Genomic DNA, 20,580 nt, shown 5'->3' with positions numbered 1-20,580 from the left:
AGGGCGAATAAGTTACGACGGGCGCAGAAATATGTTGCCCTTCAATCCGCCCATCGTGAAGCGGCTGCTCGGCTGGCGCAAGGTGCCGTCGGATGATTCGGCCGAGGGAAAGTGGTGCGAGAAGGCGGTGAAAAGTTTGGCGAAAAAGATGAAAAAATCCAGCGCCCTGGAGGAGCTGGAACGGGCGCTGAGGACGCAAAACTCGCACACCAAGTGCATCCCGATCCCAAGGTAAGGCTTATGGATTCCCCATTTTCCCCTGCATAGATGCGAAACATATCCATTACGGGCGATTTGTGTGTGGGACCCACGCACACACACACTAAACCGTGTAGTGGAAAACAATTTCGGCGATCATAAACACCAACACACGCCCACCCCGGCCGCAAATTGGCCGCCGGAGCGAACGTGTGCGTGAGAATAGTATTAGGCGCGCGAGTGGACACGGCGCGGGACGCGAGAACCTGTGGCTAAAGATCAAGGACACGCGGTGGCGTAGAGCTTTTGGCCGCTGGAGAGCGAGAAAGAAAGGCGAGCAATGTGCGAGCGAAAAGAGCAACCTCGCAATGACTGACGGCGGTTGCTTTGATGATGGAGCGGTCAGCCGATGGCGGGTACCGTGAAAAACAAATCACCATTCAGTCACTCTCTTAAGCTTTCTATTTCATGGCAAATGCGATGGGAAATGCTCTCGGTGCGGCGCTAACTTGATCGCGACGCATACTAGGTTTGAATGTGCAGGTTCCCAAATATCCTGCATAGTAGGCAATGTGGGATATTTGTTCTGTTCACGGATTGTGTGTAAACGTTACTTGTCTCTGATAGCCGTTGTTGGCGTTTGTATCTTGCATTGAATAATGACGCAGTTATGTCTACTTCCAGCACCATCTTCCAGGAGTGTTTCGTTTCGGCACTGAACCACCCTTGAGAGTGTTTGTGTGAAGATTTTTTTTTTAATTCAATTCGACCCCTCTGTTGCCGCGAGACGAAGTGGCTCGGGTACTCTTCAACATTGGAGCTGTGTTGAGCAGGAACAAATGTTTATTCAAACCAACAAACGCTCTGTCGGTTGCCAGAGTTGTGTGGTGCTGAATATAAGAGTCAACACAGAGTCATGCACGTCCACGAATTACGTTACACACACACACACTCTGGAAGAGAACCACTTATCAAGTGACGGTATCTTGGCAAATCGTCAACCAAGTTACGCCTTCCAGATTTTTGTAGATAAGCCGATTGAGAAACGGAATGCACTGCTCATACGCATGGCGCAACTCCATCTGTCCGACTTGCGTTGGGCAGTTGTTAGGCGGTGATAATGCGGCTCAATCGCTTATTATGTGTTGTAATTCAACGAGATTTGGGGAGGTTTATTATAAATCCCTTTTAAGCTCCCAAAAAGACCAGGCGTCTCCATTGGTTACTGTGTCCTGCGCGAGGTTGAACAGGCCAAGGCCTGCTTTGTCCTGTAACAACGTTGACATTGACTATAGCGCACACTACGAAGCCTAGCATAGCGCGTAAAAGAATTTCGAGAATCAGAATACACACGAGTACTTCGCCTGGGCGGAGGGAACACGTTTTTATGCTTCGGTTACGGGGCGATTACGACGCCTGTCTGGACTTGGGATGTGTGGGAAGTGGGGAAAAAATCGATCGTCACTCGTCTGGGTTTTTGTTTTGTGTTTTTTCCTGTGTCGCCCCCTAAGAGGAAGTTCCTTTACTCCCTGTGCGCGTTCCCTTCGCGTTTCCTGGTGGCGGCGGCGGCATTAGATGCAATTTGGCCCAAGCTGAAGCTTCTCGGAACAACAAAAACACACGCACACCAGGACCACCAATTCATGCACCCCATCGTCAGACATCATTGGGAGAGGTTGGGTTCACCGCGGCCAGCCGACGGCGGCGACGGCCGACGCAGCAGCGACAAGGTCAACAACATTTCCATTCGCGCCCAGCGCGACCGTCGCCGGAACTGCTGTGCTGTCTGGCGAAATATAGTTAGAAGAAGGACTGGAACTGCGCGCCCGTGTGTGTGTGTGTTTTGGTACAGGATAGAAAGAGAGCGGCTTTCGTGCGCATACGCGCCCGGCACCGTTTTGGCTTGACGTGTGAAAGTCTCTTGCTTGTGGTGGTCGTCGTGACAGAGAGCCTGGCACACCAAAGCCTAGCCAGACGACTGGCAAGGAAGTAAGGAATGATCTAATCGGTGTCACAAGAAGGTAAACCGGCGGCGGGCAAGTTCAGAGGCAGACAGAAGTAAACACACACGGACAGCAGCGCGCAGGTAAACGGGTTCCCCCCTTTCCGGTTCTGTTCCTTCGCTTGCTTATATGAATCCTTCAAACAAAACAAAGTAAATTTATGACAAGCATTGCAAAAGGCAAAAAAAAGGTATTACCTTACTTCAGTGTTGGTGCTTCGTGGTGAAAGTATATGTCAGTGCAAAATGCAAAATGTCTAAAGTATATAATTAAAATCTAAAATTAGAAAAGAGATGTGGTTAGGAAGGAAGGAATCAAGCCCCACGGAAAGGGTCTCTGGTGGTGTGTGGTCCCGCTCTCTAGAGTGTCATTCACCTACGCAGGAAAGTGAGCGTTAAGGCGGCGACATAGCGGACATCGGTGGCTTGTGTTGTGTGGGTAGGCATTAGGCGTAGTATTGCCCGTGTGCCAATGTGTTGGTTGGTCCGCATAACCAATAACAACAACACAAACCCAAAGGAGCTGGCCGAAGTGCTAAATACTCTCGTCGCCCGAAACGCACACACATCATCAAAAGCGCAGGCAGGCAACGGGACAGACAGTTCCTGCCACGCCGGGTGCAGCGTTTTACGATGCAGACGACGTCAGGTGCGTACGAGTAGACCGCGCGTGCGTGTGTGTGTGTGTATGTGCGTGCTTGTCGCCAGGAGTGGAGTGCACACAGTGGAAGAGACTACAGTGACGCATCGCATGGCGGCGTGCATTATGCAAGTATGCTTTATGCGAATCGAACAGAGTGTGCGATGAGATGGAAAGGCAGGCCATGAAATTAGCATAGAAATGGATTTTGTATCCTGTCCTGTTTCTGTTCGCATTAAACCCAGCCGGGCCTTAATTTCATTTGACTGGTTTGTTGTTTATAAACTTTCATATTTACCATGAATTTCTAACACTATTTTGGTCGTTGAAATGCGACACTGTGTTTTGCACACATGTATGCTGCGCGCGCCCGTGTGTGTGTGTGAAGGGAAGTTGCTAATTTGGCAAACATTTTTTTCGATGTTGTGTTCTGGTTTTTGCTGTGAAGATGCTTACAACCTATTCTCTCCCTCTCTCTTTGCATCTCTGCCTCTCTGTTTCGCTCAATCTCACACTCGCTATGCGCGTGGAGGTTGTTATTTAAGTTGATTGTTCATTTTCGTTTCACTTCGCAACGCCGGTGAATGATTTGGGGTTTCCGTGGTTTACCTTTTTATTCATCAGTTCCATCTTCATCGTCTTTCTGGCTGGATTTGCCATTACTGGCAAAATGGAGCTTACGTTTTACGAAAAGTGTAACAATTTACATAGCATTTAGCATTGTGACCACATAAAAGTATCAGTTTCCTCGATACGTTTCGCGTAAAATAAACATAATGATTATGTAAAGCAACGAAGCGGAGCATTACATTATTTTATAATTGATCTGAACCAACGGAATTGTTTAGAACTTTATCGTGTCTTTTTTCTACATGCACAGCACTCCTAGTTGACTATTGCGTGCGTACGCGCTTTAGTTATGATCATGCGAAAAAGAAACCGAACCAATTAATTTACCTTTTCCCGTTTTTATACGCTTCAGGTAAGGCGCGAGATGTAAGGCATGGTGTAAAAAAGAACGAACGGAACATAACAAGGAACATTGCCGAAGGAATAAAAACATGTGTTGCTTATGCTCGCGGTGCTGTATGATGTTTGAGAAATGAGAGTACGAGCTTGCTTCGGCGTCGCTTGCTTTTCTTCTTGGACTTTATTTTAGGCCTACTTTTCTCGAACAGAGAGGACATGGAAGAAATTGTGGATTCGCCGCGGCGCTCAACTCGCTAAGAAGAAGGGATACTAGAACCCAGGGCAGAAGGCATAAAAACGGGTTGCTGGAATGATGCGAATGATGAAACATTATGGTAATCGTTGTTGCGTGCCCGTTAAGACATGCTTGTTCAAAGAAATGCACTGTGACCGGTGGTTGCGTGCTAGTTAAAGAGAATGGAAATAAGGGAGAAACTGTTGTTTTGTATTAAAAATCGAGAGCACGCACCAAACGTGCAGAAAACGGAAACTCTTCATGCGTGAAAAGGTTTAAATATTGAACGTTTAACCGTTCGCCTCGGTTTTAATTTTTTTTCTCAACCATTAAGCAGTTTGCCGTCAACTGAAGGGGTGACCGGTGAAATCGAAAAACATTAATCGGAAAAACTTCCTCCAAAAGCACAAGTGCAAAGCGGCACACCGAACTTTCCCTTTTAAAGAACACGCATTTTTGCTCCACTTCTCTCTCTCGTACACAAACACACACACACACCGATACAACAAACCCTGGTTCCCCCTGGACTGGACGCGGTAGGTCATCCATCCGCCCGACCCGAGGGGTTGTTTTGCATTCTCTTTCTAACGCTCCAGTTTGCTTTCGCACACTCTTTCGGCTCCGTTTGGCATCATCCTTTTTGTCCGCTTTTTGGTTGCCGTCCTTTTCTCGCTCTCCGTGCTGGTCGGAGCCACACTGGGTCGGAAATGCTTGTGCTGCCCCCCGACTCGGGGGGAGCGGCAAGGGATCCCCCTTGCCGCCACCGCGGGGCAGAAACGCAGCAACCCGTGGCGACGATGATGATGGAATAGTTGGCCGGGAGTCGGAACGCTCGTAGGAAGCAGTTTCGCTTCGGATGTTCATCCGCACGGACGACGCCAACGCCGCTGCTCCTCCGGTGTGTTGTTGTGGGTCGTGTGTGTCATTTTGGCGGAGGCGCGACTGATTGGGCGAAAGAAAACAAAACACACACACATTCACACTCGTCCGTGGGGTTAGTAAAATTCTCGCGGAGTGCAGCACCTGAGAGTGACCGAAAACGGCAATCCGCGGCCGGCGCGCGCTTCGTCCATTTCTTTCGTTCGCATGCTCTACGGTGGCGCCGCGCTCTCGGGCATTGCGTTGCGGAAATTCGCGCGGCAGTCGTTCTCCGTTTCTGTCACGCGCCCGTCCAGACATAGCGCGACGATTGAGTGTGAGACGGAGGACGGAAAGTGGCCAGCGCGGTGGTGGCGGCACGCTCTGCTCGTGTATGGTGTGGACGAATTTGTTTTATCCATTTTTGCGGTGACCGGCACCGGGATCGGGGAGAACCGATTGTGTTGATTATTGTGCAATTGCGACACAGGGGAGTGGGCAAACAAGGAAAAGCCGGAGGAGGAAGATACAGCCAGCGGCGCGCGTGGTAAAAGGTACGAAGAAGTCGTGATGACGAACCGAACCGGCGGATAGTGAATAAGAAAATTCTGGCGTCGTCTGAAGGCGGTGCACTCACACACACCCATGACGACGAAGCCGTCGCCTACTTTCGTCGCCCTAGTGCTCCTTGCTGTGCTAATAGAGCTTTAATTTATTTCCCGTGACAATCAAAATTGAGCCTAAGCCAGCCAGGCGCGAATTATTACACTTACAAAGGTAGTAAAACACGTTCGTTTGGGCATTGGGACTGCATGGAGTTTGTGTCTGAGAAAAGGACATCATTCGCCCGATTGTTGTGAGTGCTTGATTATTTGCGTCGCCTTTTATGCTAATCGTCCTCAGCTAGCTGCGTCTGTGCAAGTGTGTTTGTTGAGAGTGAAAGAAAGAGAAAGATAGGTAGAATGGGGCATGCAAAGAGGAAGGAACAGATAAACATCAACAATTTAGTACATGACATCACTCGCGAATTTCTGTGGATGTGCAGCAACGGGCCCGGTAAAGTGCAACAAAATACAACCCTTCGCTACAGGAAACGCGTCAAAGAGCTGTGTCGAGCCCACGATAAGGGAACGGAAGTCGCCTTGCCGTGTGCCGCCGTATGTTTTCATATTTAGGCATTTAACATGTTTGGAAGGACTTTTTCACTCATGTGCTCTCGAATGGTTGGTTGTAGAATTGTAACAAGGCAGGCCAATATGGTTAATCATTCGTTCCGCACCAAACAGTTGACTCTCTTCGATACTCGCCCTGAGTTTGCTGGTGTAAAACAAAACAAAAATTCATCTTGTGCAAGTGCAGTGAATGATATTTGTATCGTTTTGATTTATGCTTTGCTGGATTGATGCCATCGGTCGGATGCCGCTCACTCTATGCGTGTCTAATGGTCTTGTTAACCCGTTTCAGAGGGCTTCCATTTGGGGCTATTTACATCGATTTCACTGCCAACAAAGTGTTACTACCCACGTGCAGAAAAGGGGTGGCTCATCATGCGTCGTCGGTCTGGCTGATCATTGCCAGCGCCGCCAGTGCATGCTTCGATTGTGTTAATGAAAAGCACACACTCACTTGGCGGCTGCTGCTCCTTGGCTCTCTCGGTTGCACGCCGCCCGACTGGCATTCTCATAAACCGATGAACCGGTGTGCGATTCGCGTGGGCATTAGTGCCATTCGTTGTAAAGCCGGACCGATAAAGGAAAAAAGTGCGAAAATCGTTACAAAACATGTGAATGTGGTTTCTGTTCGAGAGTATTTAAGAGAAAGAACGAGAAAGCGATGGCACGATTCATGGAATACGTCAAAATGCGTAGGCCACCCGTGTTCCCTGGGTCTTGCGTGAGGTTGCGAGGTCCACGAAGTCTTCCACCATTGCATCAGCGTCTAATGACCTCAACCCTCATGAGTATGCTAAATTGGCGATGTCGCGTGTGTTTGTCTTGGCTGTTTTTGCAACTGTCCGCTACAAGAGGCCACTGTGAGGAACGAGTACACACAACTTGTGTAGCAATCGTGTATCGTAATTTGTCAAAGTCAAGCAATACTTCTTCGGGGATTAGGAACATTTATCAATGTTGTCATCTTAGTAGGCTTTGCTTCAAATTACAATAGGTTCTAGTGCAATCAACATAATTATGTAAACCGTGAGTGTCCTTGTTGCGAACTTGTGGCAACTCACAATATTTTTTTTACGCCCGCAATGTTTGTTAAGAGGCCACACACACACACACACACACACCGTGCTGTGCCGAATGCTACCGTCTCATGGTGCTTGATGAAAGAAAAGAAATTAACAAAATAAACACGTTAAGAAACAATATACACGGAGAGAGGGGTTCCCAAAGTGTCCGGGGACAGATCACGGGGCCGAAAGCCCGGTGGCTGGTAATTAATTTTGTACAAACAAACCATGCGGCGGCATTCCTTCTCCGAACTATCCTGCCTCTCGGCTGGCCATATAGAGGTAAATTCGAATGCCAGAAATGAATAAAAAAGCACATACCAGGATCTTGTGATGTGTGTGATGCATTTTCTGTTGCTTCGCGGTACGCGGCAACATTTCATTCATCATCTTTGCGCGTTTCACGCAATGCAACCGGTACATGCCCTTTGCCGGGCCAGCGCCCGTTGTGTGCCTGTTGTTGTTGATGGGTGGTGATTGATGACTTAATCGTGGTGTTTATGGAACCTGATTTGTTCGCGCAGCCTTCAAATCGGCCCATGGTTCGGCCCGTTCATGGCCAGTATTCCACGGGAGGAAAAAAGGCACTAAAAACATGAATAATTTATTCATAATTACGAATTAATGGAGCAGTATGGGCGACATATTGTTTTTTGCAATACTTTTAAAGCTTTTGTCCTGGGTGTATGATTGGAAAAAGGTTACCATTTTCGCACATTCAATCTTTTTCCACAGAAACCGCCCTGCGAATGGTGAAAATGGAGTTGCGCTAAGGAAAGGTCTACCACACGTTATATATTGTCGCCTGTGGCGCTGGCCTGACCTACAGGTACGCCATGCATGCAAAGTAAAGTCAGTCGAGATACATCAACGAGTTGACCACAATATTTCGCCTTTACAGAGCCAGGCAGAACTGAAAGCACTCGACATATGCGAGTACGCATTTCATTTGAAAAAGGACGAAGTGTGCATCAATCCATATCACTATACCCGCATCGATACGCAGCATCAGCAGCACCTGCAACAGCAGGCCCAGCAACAGCAGCAGGCCCAGAATCAGCAACCCCTCACGATCCTGGTGCCGAAGAACCTCACCAATCTGACGGGCGAGAATTCCGTTACCTACACGCTGGACGACCTTAGCAATACCGTTCCAGTGAACATACAGTACAACGCATTAAAGTATGACTGCTCAGTGGATGACCCCAGTACGAAGTTCGTCCTTATTCACTAACGCCACCATTGTTCGGTTCACTTTAGCGATAACTATGTAACCAGCCCGCAATCGCAGCAAGTATCAACTCAGCAGCTACATCAGCAACTACAGCAACAGCAGCAGAACCAACAGCTACAGCAACAGCAGCAGCAGCAACAGCAACAGCAGCAGCAACAACTTTCCTCCGCACCTTGCTACATGGAGGCGACACTCGGTCAGCAGATACCGACCAACACGACGATTATGGATTCGGTCAGCGTCGGAGTCGGGAACATACCGAACACCGAGACGCCACCGCCCGGCTACATGTCTGAAGACGGCGATCCGTTGGATCAGAATGATAATATGAGTGAGTCATTGTTGGTATCCAGCCCTTTGGTTTTTCTTGTTATCACGATATGATGCCGCATTGAGACGCCTTGCTACGTTGGTGGGGATTTCTACGGTGTGAGGAATGTGCCACTTGAAACCGATAGTGGTCGATCAAGATCATAACAATTTATCAAGTTGTAAAGTTAAAAACGATTTTTTTAGATGCTTATGAAACTCGTAATACCCAAGAAAATGATGTTGCGTTCTAGAAGAGAGCGTCTAACGTACAGCAGCATGCGTTTCCAACACTTAATCGTACCTGTATTGTCCCTATCATCAGCCGACATGTCCCCCATGTCACCGACCGAGATGGATGCCCAGCCTGTAATGTACCACGAACCGGCGTTCTGGTGCTCGATCAGTTACTACGAGCTGAACCTGCGCGTCGGGGAAACGTTCCACGCGTCACAACCCTCGATTACCGTGGACGGTTTCACCGATCCTTCCAACTCGGAACGGTAGGCTGACAGCACGGTGTGCTTCGCAAATTAGCGGCAAACAGTATACGATGAACTTTCTCTTCTTACATTTCGTCGTTGATACAGATTCTGTCTCGGATTGCTGTCGAATGTGAATCGAAACGAGGTAGTGGAGCAGACGCGACGCCACATTGGCAAGGGCGTGCGGCTCTACTACATCGGTGGCGAGGTGTTTGCCGAGTGTTTGAGCGATTCCAGCATCTTCGTGCAGAGTCCGAATTGCAACCAACGCTATGGCTGGCATCCGGCAACGGTCTGCAAAATCCCGCCCGGTTGCAATTTGAAGATCTTCAACAACCAAGAGTTTGCCACCCTCCTGTCCCAGTCGGTTTCGCAGGGCTTCGAAGCCGTTTATCAGCTGACACGGATGTGTACCATCCGTATGTCGTTCGTGAAGGGCTGGGGAGCAGAATATCGGTAAGAAAGAGGGGGGTGATCCGAACCGAGAAAGACTGGCAGATAATTTGGATTTCTTTTCGTTGCAGCCGTCAAACCGTTACCTCAACGCCGTGCTGGATAGAATTGCATTTAAATGGTCCCCTGCAGTGGTTGGATCGCGTCCTCACCCAGATGGGCTCGCCACGGTTGCCATGTAGCTCTATGTCCTAAAACCAATTGAGTGTGTGTTTGTTCATGTGTATGTGTGACCCCTGCAACTCATCAACGAGTGACCACAAGGGGTAGTTCTAAATACCTCTACCTCCCGATTGTTGGTTCCCTGAAGTTTTTGTGTTTAAATCTTTTTCTCGTGGTAGTTGATGCCTCCATAAGTTTTCCAAACTGTGGTTTGGAATGCTATTTTAGTAGAGAAAATATCTTATATGTCATAACCCTCCTTCGTTAGCATTTCATCAGTTTTGGTTTGCTTTTAACGCGCCCAAACGATCAGTTTAGGAAACCCTGTCGTCTTACAACGGTGGCATATTTTCTGGCGACAATTCGCGTGTTTTGTTTTGTACTGTTGACACTATACTACGCTAAATTACGTCCATCGCTGCATACGCTCTGATGAGCGATGAAAAAGGTCCTTTTACGAAGGACTGAAATCATTGCCATCCCACTTTGTGTGCAGGTTAAGGTAATGATTGGAAGTAGGATGCCTTACTGTTTTGTACACATACTTGAACCTGTTCCTTAGTAGCATTCATCAAATGATTGTTTGTGACATTTTCGGAATCGATCCGAAAACCCCTTTTGGAAAGCGTACACTCGCTGAAGTGCATCTTGTTAGTCGGTTACAAACAAACAATCATCGTACATGTGTTATTAACTGTGTATAAAGCAATGGTTGATGATCAAGTCAAGTCCAAGAGACGACCACAATTAAGTCTGCCCCGTGATAGGAATGTAGTTGATCGAATGTAAGCCTCCCTTTTTCGAACAACCTCAGCATTAGTATGTTGTTCGCTTCGAAAGTGTTTCTATTTTCATTGCAAGTTTTCCTCTTTTAAGTTGTTAAGGTTAGTTTCCCTTTTTTAAGTTTTTTACTAACATAAAACACTTGTCGTAGAACGGATATAAAGCCACGGCAAGTCCTGATAAGTAGTACTAATGCCACAACGGTTGCAAGTATAAAGGACAGGACATACAAAACACTGAATGGGACATCTAAATCGTATGAGGGCAAACAGTATACAGCATTGAACATCGGTTGTATACGGGTAAAGTGAGCAGCCAACAAATCGTAGTAAATGTGATTACGTTTATCCAACTTCTTGTTGGAACCACAATCAGCTGACGAAGAAATATGAGAATAGCGGCGCGGATGTGTGAGATAAAAGCAAAACAAAATGACAAAGAGTTGTATTTTTGACACGTTGTATAAAAGAGCATCAAAAAGGCAAAATTTAAAAATGTAACAATAAATTTCAGCGACAATTGATGATCGGAATAAATAAGAATGTACGGTATTCTCTCAAAGAGAGAAGTGGCACAATAAAAGGCACTCTCGTGGTGAGGCACGTTTCGCGATTAGTTCGGCAATGTTAGTTCGAAAGAGATTTATATCGATTGTACTGTTCAGCATCTTAGTGATACTTAGAGGATTCAGGGCAGTGCGCAGCAGCTCGTACCGAAGGCCACACGTAATCCTTTTGCGTTTGTTCGGTTGGTTGATTTCTTTTGTTGGCTTTTGTTTTCATGACGTAAGTTATCAGCGCGGATTGGTTTTGCTATGTACCCCACACCGGAACGTAATTGACAGGAATTTACGCCAAACACATACACAACCAGAACAGCCTAATGGCGACGGGAGCCCCGTGGGGTCCTCGCGCTCCTTCGCCATCTTTCTCCTACTTATTCCCGCTAGGTTTAAATTTATTGTGCGTGAGAAAACAGTAGACTTTAAATGATTAGTGGCGAGACGCGCGGTGCGACAGATAACGATAATCGATAACGGTTTGCAATCTGCAGGACGGAGTTCCGTCGTTTGTTAGCATGTATTTTTAATTTTGTTTTACTTTTCCCAATCGTTGGGTTGAGTGAATTGTGAATGAAAAGTAGTGGAGACAGATTGAGAAAGAGAGTGGAAAGGAGCGGTAGAAAGTGAAATGGAGAGAAGGAACACGATGATCGCAAACAAAGAAGACGGAGAACGATCATAAGGTTGCACTTGCTGAAGAAATAAACTTGAAGTAATAATAAAAGTAGACAAAAAATGTCGAACCACATGAAGCAACGAATACTGATATCCGAATCCATGAATACAACTACATACAATTTGGGTAAGCGATAAAACACACAACACATGTTTTCTATTCATTGGTAACAATTTATTTTCATTTTCCATGCTACATTTCAAAAGGCATTCCTTGGTATTTTATCTTCAACAGATTCATTTCAAGATTCTTTTAAAAAAAGATCACGACAAAAGCACGTAAAGAGAAGATCACTTTTTGCCTTTCATTTGGGATCAGTTGAGCATCGAATGCGTATCGTAAACGCTGCGAAACCGACGGAACAGTACATTACGAGATCGCTGCGCATTCTGTAAGTAACCAACGGACGGGTTAACAATAACGGGTCACGCGTGGCCGCAACGTTTTCAGATCACTTGTCAGTCTCAAAACAACGAACACATTCAGTTCATTTGCTAAGCATTAGTGTAGCACGTTAAGCTGTTTGCCTTAAGTTTTTCCATTTACACTTCAAAGGTGTTTAATATAGCTTTTTGTATATCAATAGCAAAACAATTTAGATTAAGTGGTTAAGTAAAAGTCACACAAAATTCGGTTAGGAAGTAATAAAGGCTTTTGTACGTTGTCGATTGTGAACATGCGTTTCGCATTTCAAATTATTGAATGGCTAAATATGGCATAATCGGTTATTTTTGGGTAACTATCATCTGCTTGGGTCATTTTGGCCGTTGGCCACCGTTTGACTGTCGCCGTACTAGTGGATATTTTGGTGCCGTTTGGTCCCTGAGGCATTTTCGGTTGTGCGATCGCGAAACTAACTGACAGAGTGAAGGTGAATGTGTAATTGTGTCGCTTTGTGTTTTCGCTATTCCTACAAATTAACAAGAAAAAACACAAACAAAATAACTTGTAGGTTAGTTTGCTAAAGAGAATGTTATCAGGATTATTCAGGAGCTTTTGAGATGTCCGAAGAATCATGTTATCCTGCAAACGGGAAAATACAACAAACCGCCCGATATCATACCTCACGTTTTAGTGCCTGCCTGGAGTCATGTTCCGCTTTTGCCAGCGCCACCCGTACCCAGTGCGGTGTGTCCGGAATCGCTTTATAAATGAACCACGTCATCCCAAGCAAAACGTGCTCGATAATGAGGAAGGTAAGTGTGTACGCTTCGCGGCTCATTCCGGCGCCAAGCTCTCTGAAACGTGATAATAATTTGTTTTAAGAAAAGAATCACAAAGATAAGGGCCCCAACCTACCTCATCTGTGGCGAAAGATAAAGAATGCCGCAGTTGGTCAAAATGGAGACGATGGCCAACGTTTCGAATGCTAGCTGCCACGCGCCAATGTTTTTCGTTCGCCGTGCGAAGGGCCGCTTAAAGAAGCTGCACAGCTTGTATGCATCGAGCCGTATCTCGATCACGTTGTTGAGCAGGGCCCAGAAAGCGGTTAGCGGAGCGACGGAGGAAAATAGGACCACGTAACCGAACTGAATGTACAGCTCCAGGTAGTCATCGTAGGTATTGTACTCCTCCAGAATCGTTTCCTTGCGCGTCTGAAGCACCCGTGGATCGTCTTCCGGCAACGATAGAATGCCCAGTTCCTCGTGTGCGTCGTGTGCTTCCTTCAGCTTGTCGTACTGCAATCAAAAAGAAGTAAGTGAATTGCCTTGGCTGAATCATTGATCGTGTTTGACCTTCTACCTACCTTCGAGGTGACAAACATCCGAACGATCTTCAGTCCAACTTTTTTCTTCAGATAGGGGTACAGGTTTTCGAACACATTCTGCAAGAACTGCAGCACGATCAACTGCATCATGAGTTGTGTCTTGAGCATTCGCATGTCCTGCAGCACGAAAGCGATGTAGAACAGGCAGAGAAAGTTGTTGACGAACTCGAGCACTATCAATTTGTTTACACGATGCCGCTCGTACTGGCTCTGGGTGCGGTGGTTTTCCCGATCGGTCAGCAGTGTGGCCAAACGATCGTACGCGAGCGTTGACAGAGCAATGTAAATCGCGTTCACCACCGACGGCAAGTAGAGTATGTACGCATCCGGTCCAAACTGCTCGGCCAGATGCGCCTCGACGTAAAACTGAAAGATGGTCACGAACCCAGCGATCGCCATGCACAGACCGATAATCGGAGCAGTTACGCAGTACATTTGGGCGTAGGTTTTCCACTTCGGGTAGTGCGGTGTCCACTTGCCGGTGATGGGATCGCGCGCCAGCTTTCCATAGTACCCTACGCGTGGCTCATCCAGATTGGTCATCGTGACTGTGCCCCAGCGGTACGCGTGAGACGAACTTTTGCGCTTCCACAACTCCAGAAACACCTTCATCCAGACGACGTAGAACACGCAGAAGAACGGCACGGTTTCCGTTTCCTCCGAGAGGCCAAGCTGCAGAAAGCCGAGTACGGTCGGTACGGCCAGGGCGTAAGTGTAGAAGCCAAGAAAGGAGAAGTACATTCCGACGCTTTCGCCGAAGTAGTCCCTAATTTCGTCGATCGGTTGCGGTGCGGTCGGTTTCGTCCAGCGGTGACGTAGCTCCTTCAGCCGCCGCTTATCGTGCAGCGAGTAGAGGGACGTAATTAGTTCGCCACTTTGTGCCGCCTGCACGATCGATTGGCCATGGTAGAGAATGATCTTGGTACCGGGGATCCTGTGTTCATCATCCGCCGCACGGATCGATTCGAGTGCATACTTGACGATAATCTGCCGATCGGCGTGAGTGAGGATGTCCTCCAGCGACATGCTTTCATCGCAAAAGAACTCATCCAGACAGGCCACGTTAAAGTTGCGTATGATGCCGGTTTTGGTGCGCTTCATGAACCCCATGTCGTCGGCAATCTCCAGTAGCTTGGTGGCCGACGCGGAGATATGAAAAATGATCGATTGACTATCCCTAGGAGTACAAGGCGGGCAGGGTGCATAATTAGTAACCATGAAAATTTTCTCCAACGGACCTTCGCTTACTTGCTGAGCGGTTCCTTGCGTACGATCAGCTCCATTCCTCCATCAACCCGCCGTTCACGCATCTTCTCCACAATCCACTGGATCGCTTCCGTTGGGGCACTTTCGCCAAACTCCATCACCATCAGACTCTCGCCGAAGGGAGCGTCCTTCTCGGAGGTTGCGGTTTTTGACTGAATGAACAAAGGTTGCGTTTTCTTTGAAGCCGCGAATCGAACGCTTCCACCTTTCCGACGTTGGCGCAGTTCGCTTAGTTTTTCCTGCTCGTCCGTCTGCTCCATCTGTTCCAGCATGTCGAGTTGCGATTTGCGCTGGCGAAGTGATTGAATTGTGGGACGTTTCGTGAGGCCAATCTCTTCCACCAGCTCTTCCTCGTCGTTCTCGGCGAAGCGAAGGTTGGGAATAAAATTTTCTTCGCAGGGGAGAAATTAATGAAAAATATAAGAGCGTACCTAAGGTTATCTTTTTTATTACGGCATATGGCAAAGAAGAATTCGTGTCTATCGATCGTGCAAAGGTGTGCTAAGGGTTCACCATGCGGCGGTGCACAGGCATGTTGTTGTGAAATGTGGACTATTCCACAGGAAACGGAAGCACACAGGTGCGGTTATCAATCACTACAATGTTCGGTTGGTTGCACACGATGCCGTACATACTGAAACGGTCGGTACTCTTCCGCAGTAGGGAAAAATCAGAAATACTGGCCCCAGCAAACACTGGTCGCGAATGGGCCTGGTTTGTGGCCGCTGGTGAGGATGCAGCTTCCTCACGGCGCGGCTCATTAAATAGTGCTTCTGCTGTCGAGCAAGCCAGAAGACGCTGGCAGAGACCTAGCATGTGTTCTGAAATTTGAAAACTTCGATGACTTGCGAGCAACGGACCGAAGGTAGCACAACTCAAACTGAACCGGGTAATCGATCACCTTGTTTTTCTTACCCTTGATATCATCCATTCGTCGGCTGGTCACGGAGATTGATTGTCGGAGAGTTGCGCGAACCACTACAGCCACGAGCGGAGCTACGTGTCTCGCGGGCGATCACAAGGCTAACGAGACGACGACAACGACGGGCGACTATTGCTAATGAAACAACTAAACAACTCGAAGCTAGAATGAAAAAAACACCATCTGCAGTGGGGAGTTCAGAAATTAATCGAAGAAACTTGAAACGGCCCGAACGAAATCGAAGCTTGTGAAGGGAATCTACTTCTGAGGCTGAGTCAGCTTTGAGTTTTTGGTCGAGTTATAAATAATATTTCTTCTATCGGCTGGTCCGCCCGGAGCGAACGGTTTGCGCACGTCTTTGAAGTGCAGTTTACGGTGTGCATTCGAGACCCTATTCAATTCGTTATTTCATTAATTCACATCAAACACTCAAAATCGGAGCACTGATCCTTGTTTCGTGGCGAACGGTGACACTGAGATTTAACTATTCACACGGTTTTTACTCCGCTGCAGAGCCAACCAAATGTTTGCCACCAACTACTGATTAGGCGCTCGAGTAGGATTGCGGTTTTACGATAAGCGGGGATAGAAATTCGCTATTATGTTATCGCGGAACACACCACCGATCGTTCGCCGTGATCTCGACGGCAATCCGATTTTGGCACTTCGCAGCTGACTGACTGAACCGTTCTATTTTCCGTTCCGTGTGAAGTTTTACTCTGTGTGCGGATGCGGATGTCTGCTGGTGCGCGTGCTAGCGCCACGGGGAAAAGAAGATACCGTAAATCGCGGATTCACGCACGAACACGAAATCGCGAAGCCGGTTCGTGCGTGGAAGGAAACGTCAACTTGCCGCTGTTTGTTTACAAACTAGAACCACGGAAAACAGCTGACTGATTGGCTGGTTCGTGTCTCGGCTATGAGAGATATACCATTTACACCGGGCATGCAGCAATGGCAATCTTGTTTTAGTTTTCATTATTTCCAGCTTGAAACAGTTGGCACGCATCCTTATTTGGCATTGAGAACATGATTCATCTGTTCAGCGAGGTACAACCTTATCTTGTAGCCCCAACGTTTCTTTTTCATGGCCACGCACCAACCCGCCGGCTTCACCGTCCGTAGCATGCTGAAAACAAATTCCCGGCTTATACTGTCCTGGTGTTCCTGTGTCCCGAGCTTGTTCCTTTCGCCTTCGGGCCCTTCAAGCCATTTTTCTCGTACCGGCATACGGTTAGGCATCCGTCCTGTTGAGCACATCCCGTCTTCAGCCCCGCCTTGACGGGTACGGCCAATAAGCAGGCAGCCACGTAGACATTCTTCGCAGCCGTACCTTTTCAGGGAAGGATAGTGTGTCCTGGGTAGGGTATTTGTAGAATAATTTCCTCAGAAAGCATGCCCCATAACACGCGGCCAGGCGGCAGGTTGGTGCGGTGTGTATGTGCAGCGGTCTAATGCCTTGCGCTGTCGTTGGTGAAGATGCTCTCCGTGTTCTGTTGCAATGACAGCGATTAAGAAGTTCTAAGATGCAGCCGATGCCGGGCCCGCCTTGGCGTGTGCTCCTGTTTGTGTCCTGGTCTTGTGCGGCGGCAAGGGGGGCAATCCTTCGCCAAAGGGCACCTACAAAATGTGTCTTTTGTGAGCCGAAGCTGGGCTCCGGGATGGGCATTAATCCCGGACCGGATGGCTCTGGTGCGGTTCTGGAAAGGCAAAAGGGCACCGAAAGGCGATACTTCTTGAGGAATCGCTTGGCCTTTGGCAGGATTTTAATGATTAATAGCCGTTTATAGGTGCGTTGGCTGAGTTGGTCTCGCGTGGGGAGGGCTTAACGGCAATTGTCGCTGGTTTTTGTGTTGTTATCCTTTGTATTACAACAGATTAGACGATTATGGCAGTGTCCATTTAAGACAAGGTGCTCATTGTGTATGAAACTATGACGAACTAGAACGTTTATCTAATGCAGATCGTTTCACGGATTCAAGCATTCGCATGCAACCGGTTTGCAATCTTCGATCGGCTTTATGTAGTTTTACGAACAAGTTTATTGGAGTTCGGAACATGGTAAATCCACATGGAGCCCACACGAAGTGTTTGCCCTCAAACTGCGCCGGAGTTCCTGTTTGTGCTGCGGTAATCGAATTCGGTTTGGCCCGCTAGGGCTTCCGCGTGGTGGCAGGTGCAACTGAAACTGCATCTTAACCCGGTTGGCTCGGCCACCGATGGGAATCGGATTCCTGCTGATTGCACAGAGCTTCTACTCTCGACTGCGAGACCGGGTGAGGATGGTTCTTCACCGATTTTACCCGAAATATTTCGCATTCCTCAGCTACATCGCCCGGGCTGCATCCCCGATAGTTGTTAATTCAATTATGCAGTGCCCGGCGGGAGCTTCAATCCTGCCGGCGGGCGACGTAGTCGAGTTTCGCTTGTAACGAACGGGGTGTTCCCGGTGGAGTTTGCCGGATTTGCCGCTATCGGTGCCACGTCGTAATTTTGCCCTTTTCGGTGAACTTTTATTTTGCGGTCCGTCCAGCGGGCGGAACGATCGAAACTCGGCGGACTAACTCGCCGTGCGGTTATTTCTTGCCGCGGATCGGAACTGAAACTTCACCCAAACGGACCCAACGGAGCAGCCACGGCCGCATAGCATGGGGCGGCAATTCATTTATCGATTACGACTGAGGCGAGTCGGTTGGGAGGAGTTTGCCAACTCGGAACGCCCGGAACCGCTAAAGGTATTTGCCTTCGAGTGATTTGGTGGAGCTTTTTGCTTCCGTTCTGCGCCGTAGTCCCTGGATGGTGTTTACACGGTAGTAATTGATGGAATTAATTGGGAGCACTAAATCAGAGGCGACTTCCCTCGTCAGCAGGCTCCCGGGGCGATCATCGTGGGTCTGGTGAAGAGATATTCACTTGCGCTTCCACCAGATGGGACCGGGTATCGATCATGGCTATCGATATTGATATTCAGGCCGGCGAGCTTTCCGTTTTGTCATAAACCTTTTCATGACTATCAATTTCCCTGGACATTCCAAGTAAGGCCACCGGATGAAAGGTGAGAAATTTTGCCTACCAACGCCGTGTTGGGTGTCTCTTAAGGAATGCTGGAAAGGGTCATCTCCGATACGTAGAATAGCGTCATACCCTTTGATGACAATGGCCGATGTTATGGTGTTTCAATTTTATGCAGCGCTCTTCGCCGGGTTCATGCTACGAATAATCCTCGTTTGATTAAATTCCTGCACAGCTGGTCCTTCATCACGCTCATTATCGACGGCGGAACCGGGTGCGTTTCCAAAGCCACTCGAGGCCGCATCAAGACCCCTGGCGCCAAGTCGAAGGGGGTCCAAAACGGTCTTTGGCACCGTCAAAGGCCGGAAGATGTGTCGGCGGCGAATGATTTCAACGGCCGTCCCTGACTGAATGAGAGGTATTGCTTGGCGGGAAATCGGGAAATTGAATCCTGCGGATCACGGTGATGATGCGTTATCATCGCATTGGCACCAAACGACCGGTGCTCCTTCTTCGTGCGCTCATTGCAGGTAGGATTTGCTTTGCAGTGACCGTGCTTGAAGGCTAAAAGGATGTTAAAAGGGCATAATGTCAGCTATTAATTTGCACCGGACAAGGCAAAATGAACCGAAGGCCTGCTCTTGGTGCATCTCGAGGGCCGTGCGTGGACAGTGTATCCTTTCTGAGGTAGCGATGGGCCAAAAACTCTTGAAATTTACGGAGCAAATCAAATAAAGCTTACGGCAGCCGGCCGATGAAATCGTGTGGAAGGATCAAAACGTTCGATTACAAATCACAGTTCCAGTTCGTTGTTCAATATCACTTCACGCTGTTCGGAAAACACTTGCGGAGCCCGATTCCGAATTGGATCGAATCACGAACGGACCAAGACCGCGTGTGCACCCCAACGAGCAAGGTTTTAGGCCAGTTTCGTCAGCCGGGCGTGGTTGCAACGGTCCGCAGCTGAGGCTTCAGATCCCGGATGATGTCGATTGGTACAGTTTTGCATGCGCCTCCGTTTCCCCAACGGAAAGCCGGAAGTTGAAGTATTTAATTTTCTCGTTCGCCTTCGGGCTCCACGCGGGAAGCCCACCGGCAGCAGAAGGCGCATCGATGGCTATCGATTGCAAGTGTCCAACGCGCCCGGAACAGTGCCGTTCCGGTAGCATCGACGGTACACTTTCGGCCGGTTTCGAGGGAATGGTTTGGAAAAAGATTCAATTTGCCGTCGTTTCCGGCGGGCTGGTTCGGGTGTGCCACGTGAAACGTTTGATGGGGCCTATTAATCCGATAGCGTCGATGTAACGTAGTCGAAGTAGCTGCCTGAGTGAGATTACTTCCCAGCACCGGCGAGAGGTCTCGAGGGACGGAAGATGTTTGCGATGAATGAACGAAAACTAATTTTGGAGCCTTCATTCTTCAATCTTTGTTTTGAGCTGTTTGAAATCTGTTTTTGAACATTTTATGTCTCATTCAGTTTAAATTGTCCGTTTTTTTGTTCAAATGTTGTGTGGTGCAAATCAATACATTTTAAAATACATTAAAAATGAATACATTTAACGAAATTTATTCCCTCCGTCACATAAATGCGGTATACCCCCGAGGCAAAGGGCGGACCGAAAACAAATTAATTCAATTGGCAAATAAAGTGACCCGCACATTAAATTTATAAGCGAATATGCCAAACAGGACCGTAGCCGTGATTGGGAAAAAACAGCCCGATACAATATGGAAACAAAGTTCATCTCACGGCTAATTTCACACCAGACTAGGATGCGGTCGATCAGAACTTCTCTTCGTCCTTCACGCA

The 20,580-nt window shown here is 48.0% G+C and overlaps 2 protein-coding genes across 2 annotated transcripts; one reads left to right on the top strand and one right to left on the bottom strand.

Annotated features, from left to right (window-relative positions):
* Positions 1–31: 31 nt before the first annotated feature.
* LOC128270845 (mothers against decapentaplegic homolog 3) lies at positions 32–11,832 on the top strand. Its single transcript, XM_053008270.1, has 9 exons — positions 32–231; positions 5,220–5,239; positions 5,393–5,456; positions 7,874–7,967; positions 8,040–8,320; positions 8,399–8,703; positions 9,007–9,184; positions 9,272–9,622; positions 9,691–11,832. Exons 1-9 carry the CDS (start codon positions 32–34, stop codon positions 9,812–9,814), a joined length of 1,617 nt encoding a protein of 538 aa, XP_052864230.1. The 3' UTR covers positions 9,815–11,832.
* A 185-nt stretch (positions 11,833–12,017) lies between these two features.
* LOC128272025 (anoctamin-10-like) lies at positions 12,018–15,927 on the bottom strand. Its single transcript, XM_053009736.1, has 6 exons — positions 15,752–15,927; positions 14,819–15,227; positions 13,550–14,747; positions 13,102–13,481; positions 12,866–13,040; positions 12,018–12,191 (listed from the first exon to the last, which is right to left on the bottom strand). The coding sequence occupies exons 1-6, from the start codon at positions 15,765–15,767 to the stop codon at positions 12,117–12,119; spliced, it is 2,253 nt and encodes a 750-aa protein (XP_052865696.1). The 5' UTR covers positions 15,768–15,927; the 3' UTR covers positions 12,018–12,116.
* Positions 15,928–20,580: the final 4,653 nt, after the last annotated feature.

Source organism: Anopheles cruzii, chromosome 3 (genome assembly GCF_943734635.1).
Source record: "Anopheles cruzii chromosome 3, idAnoCruzAS_RS32_06, whole genome shotgun sequence".
Lineage (NCBI taxonomy): Eukaryota > Metazoa > Arthropoda > Insecta > Diptera > Culicidae > Anopheles > Anopheles cruzii.
Note: the sequence above shows the minus strand (reverse complement) of the source record. Positions and strands in the feature narration are given on the sequence as shown.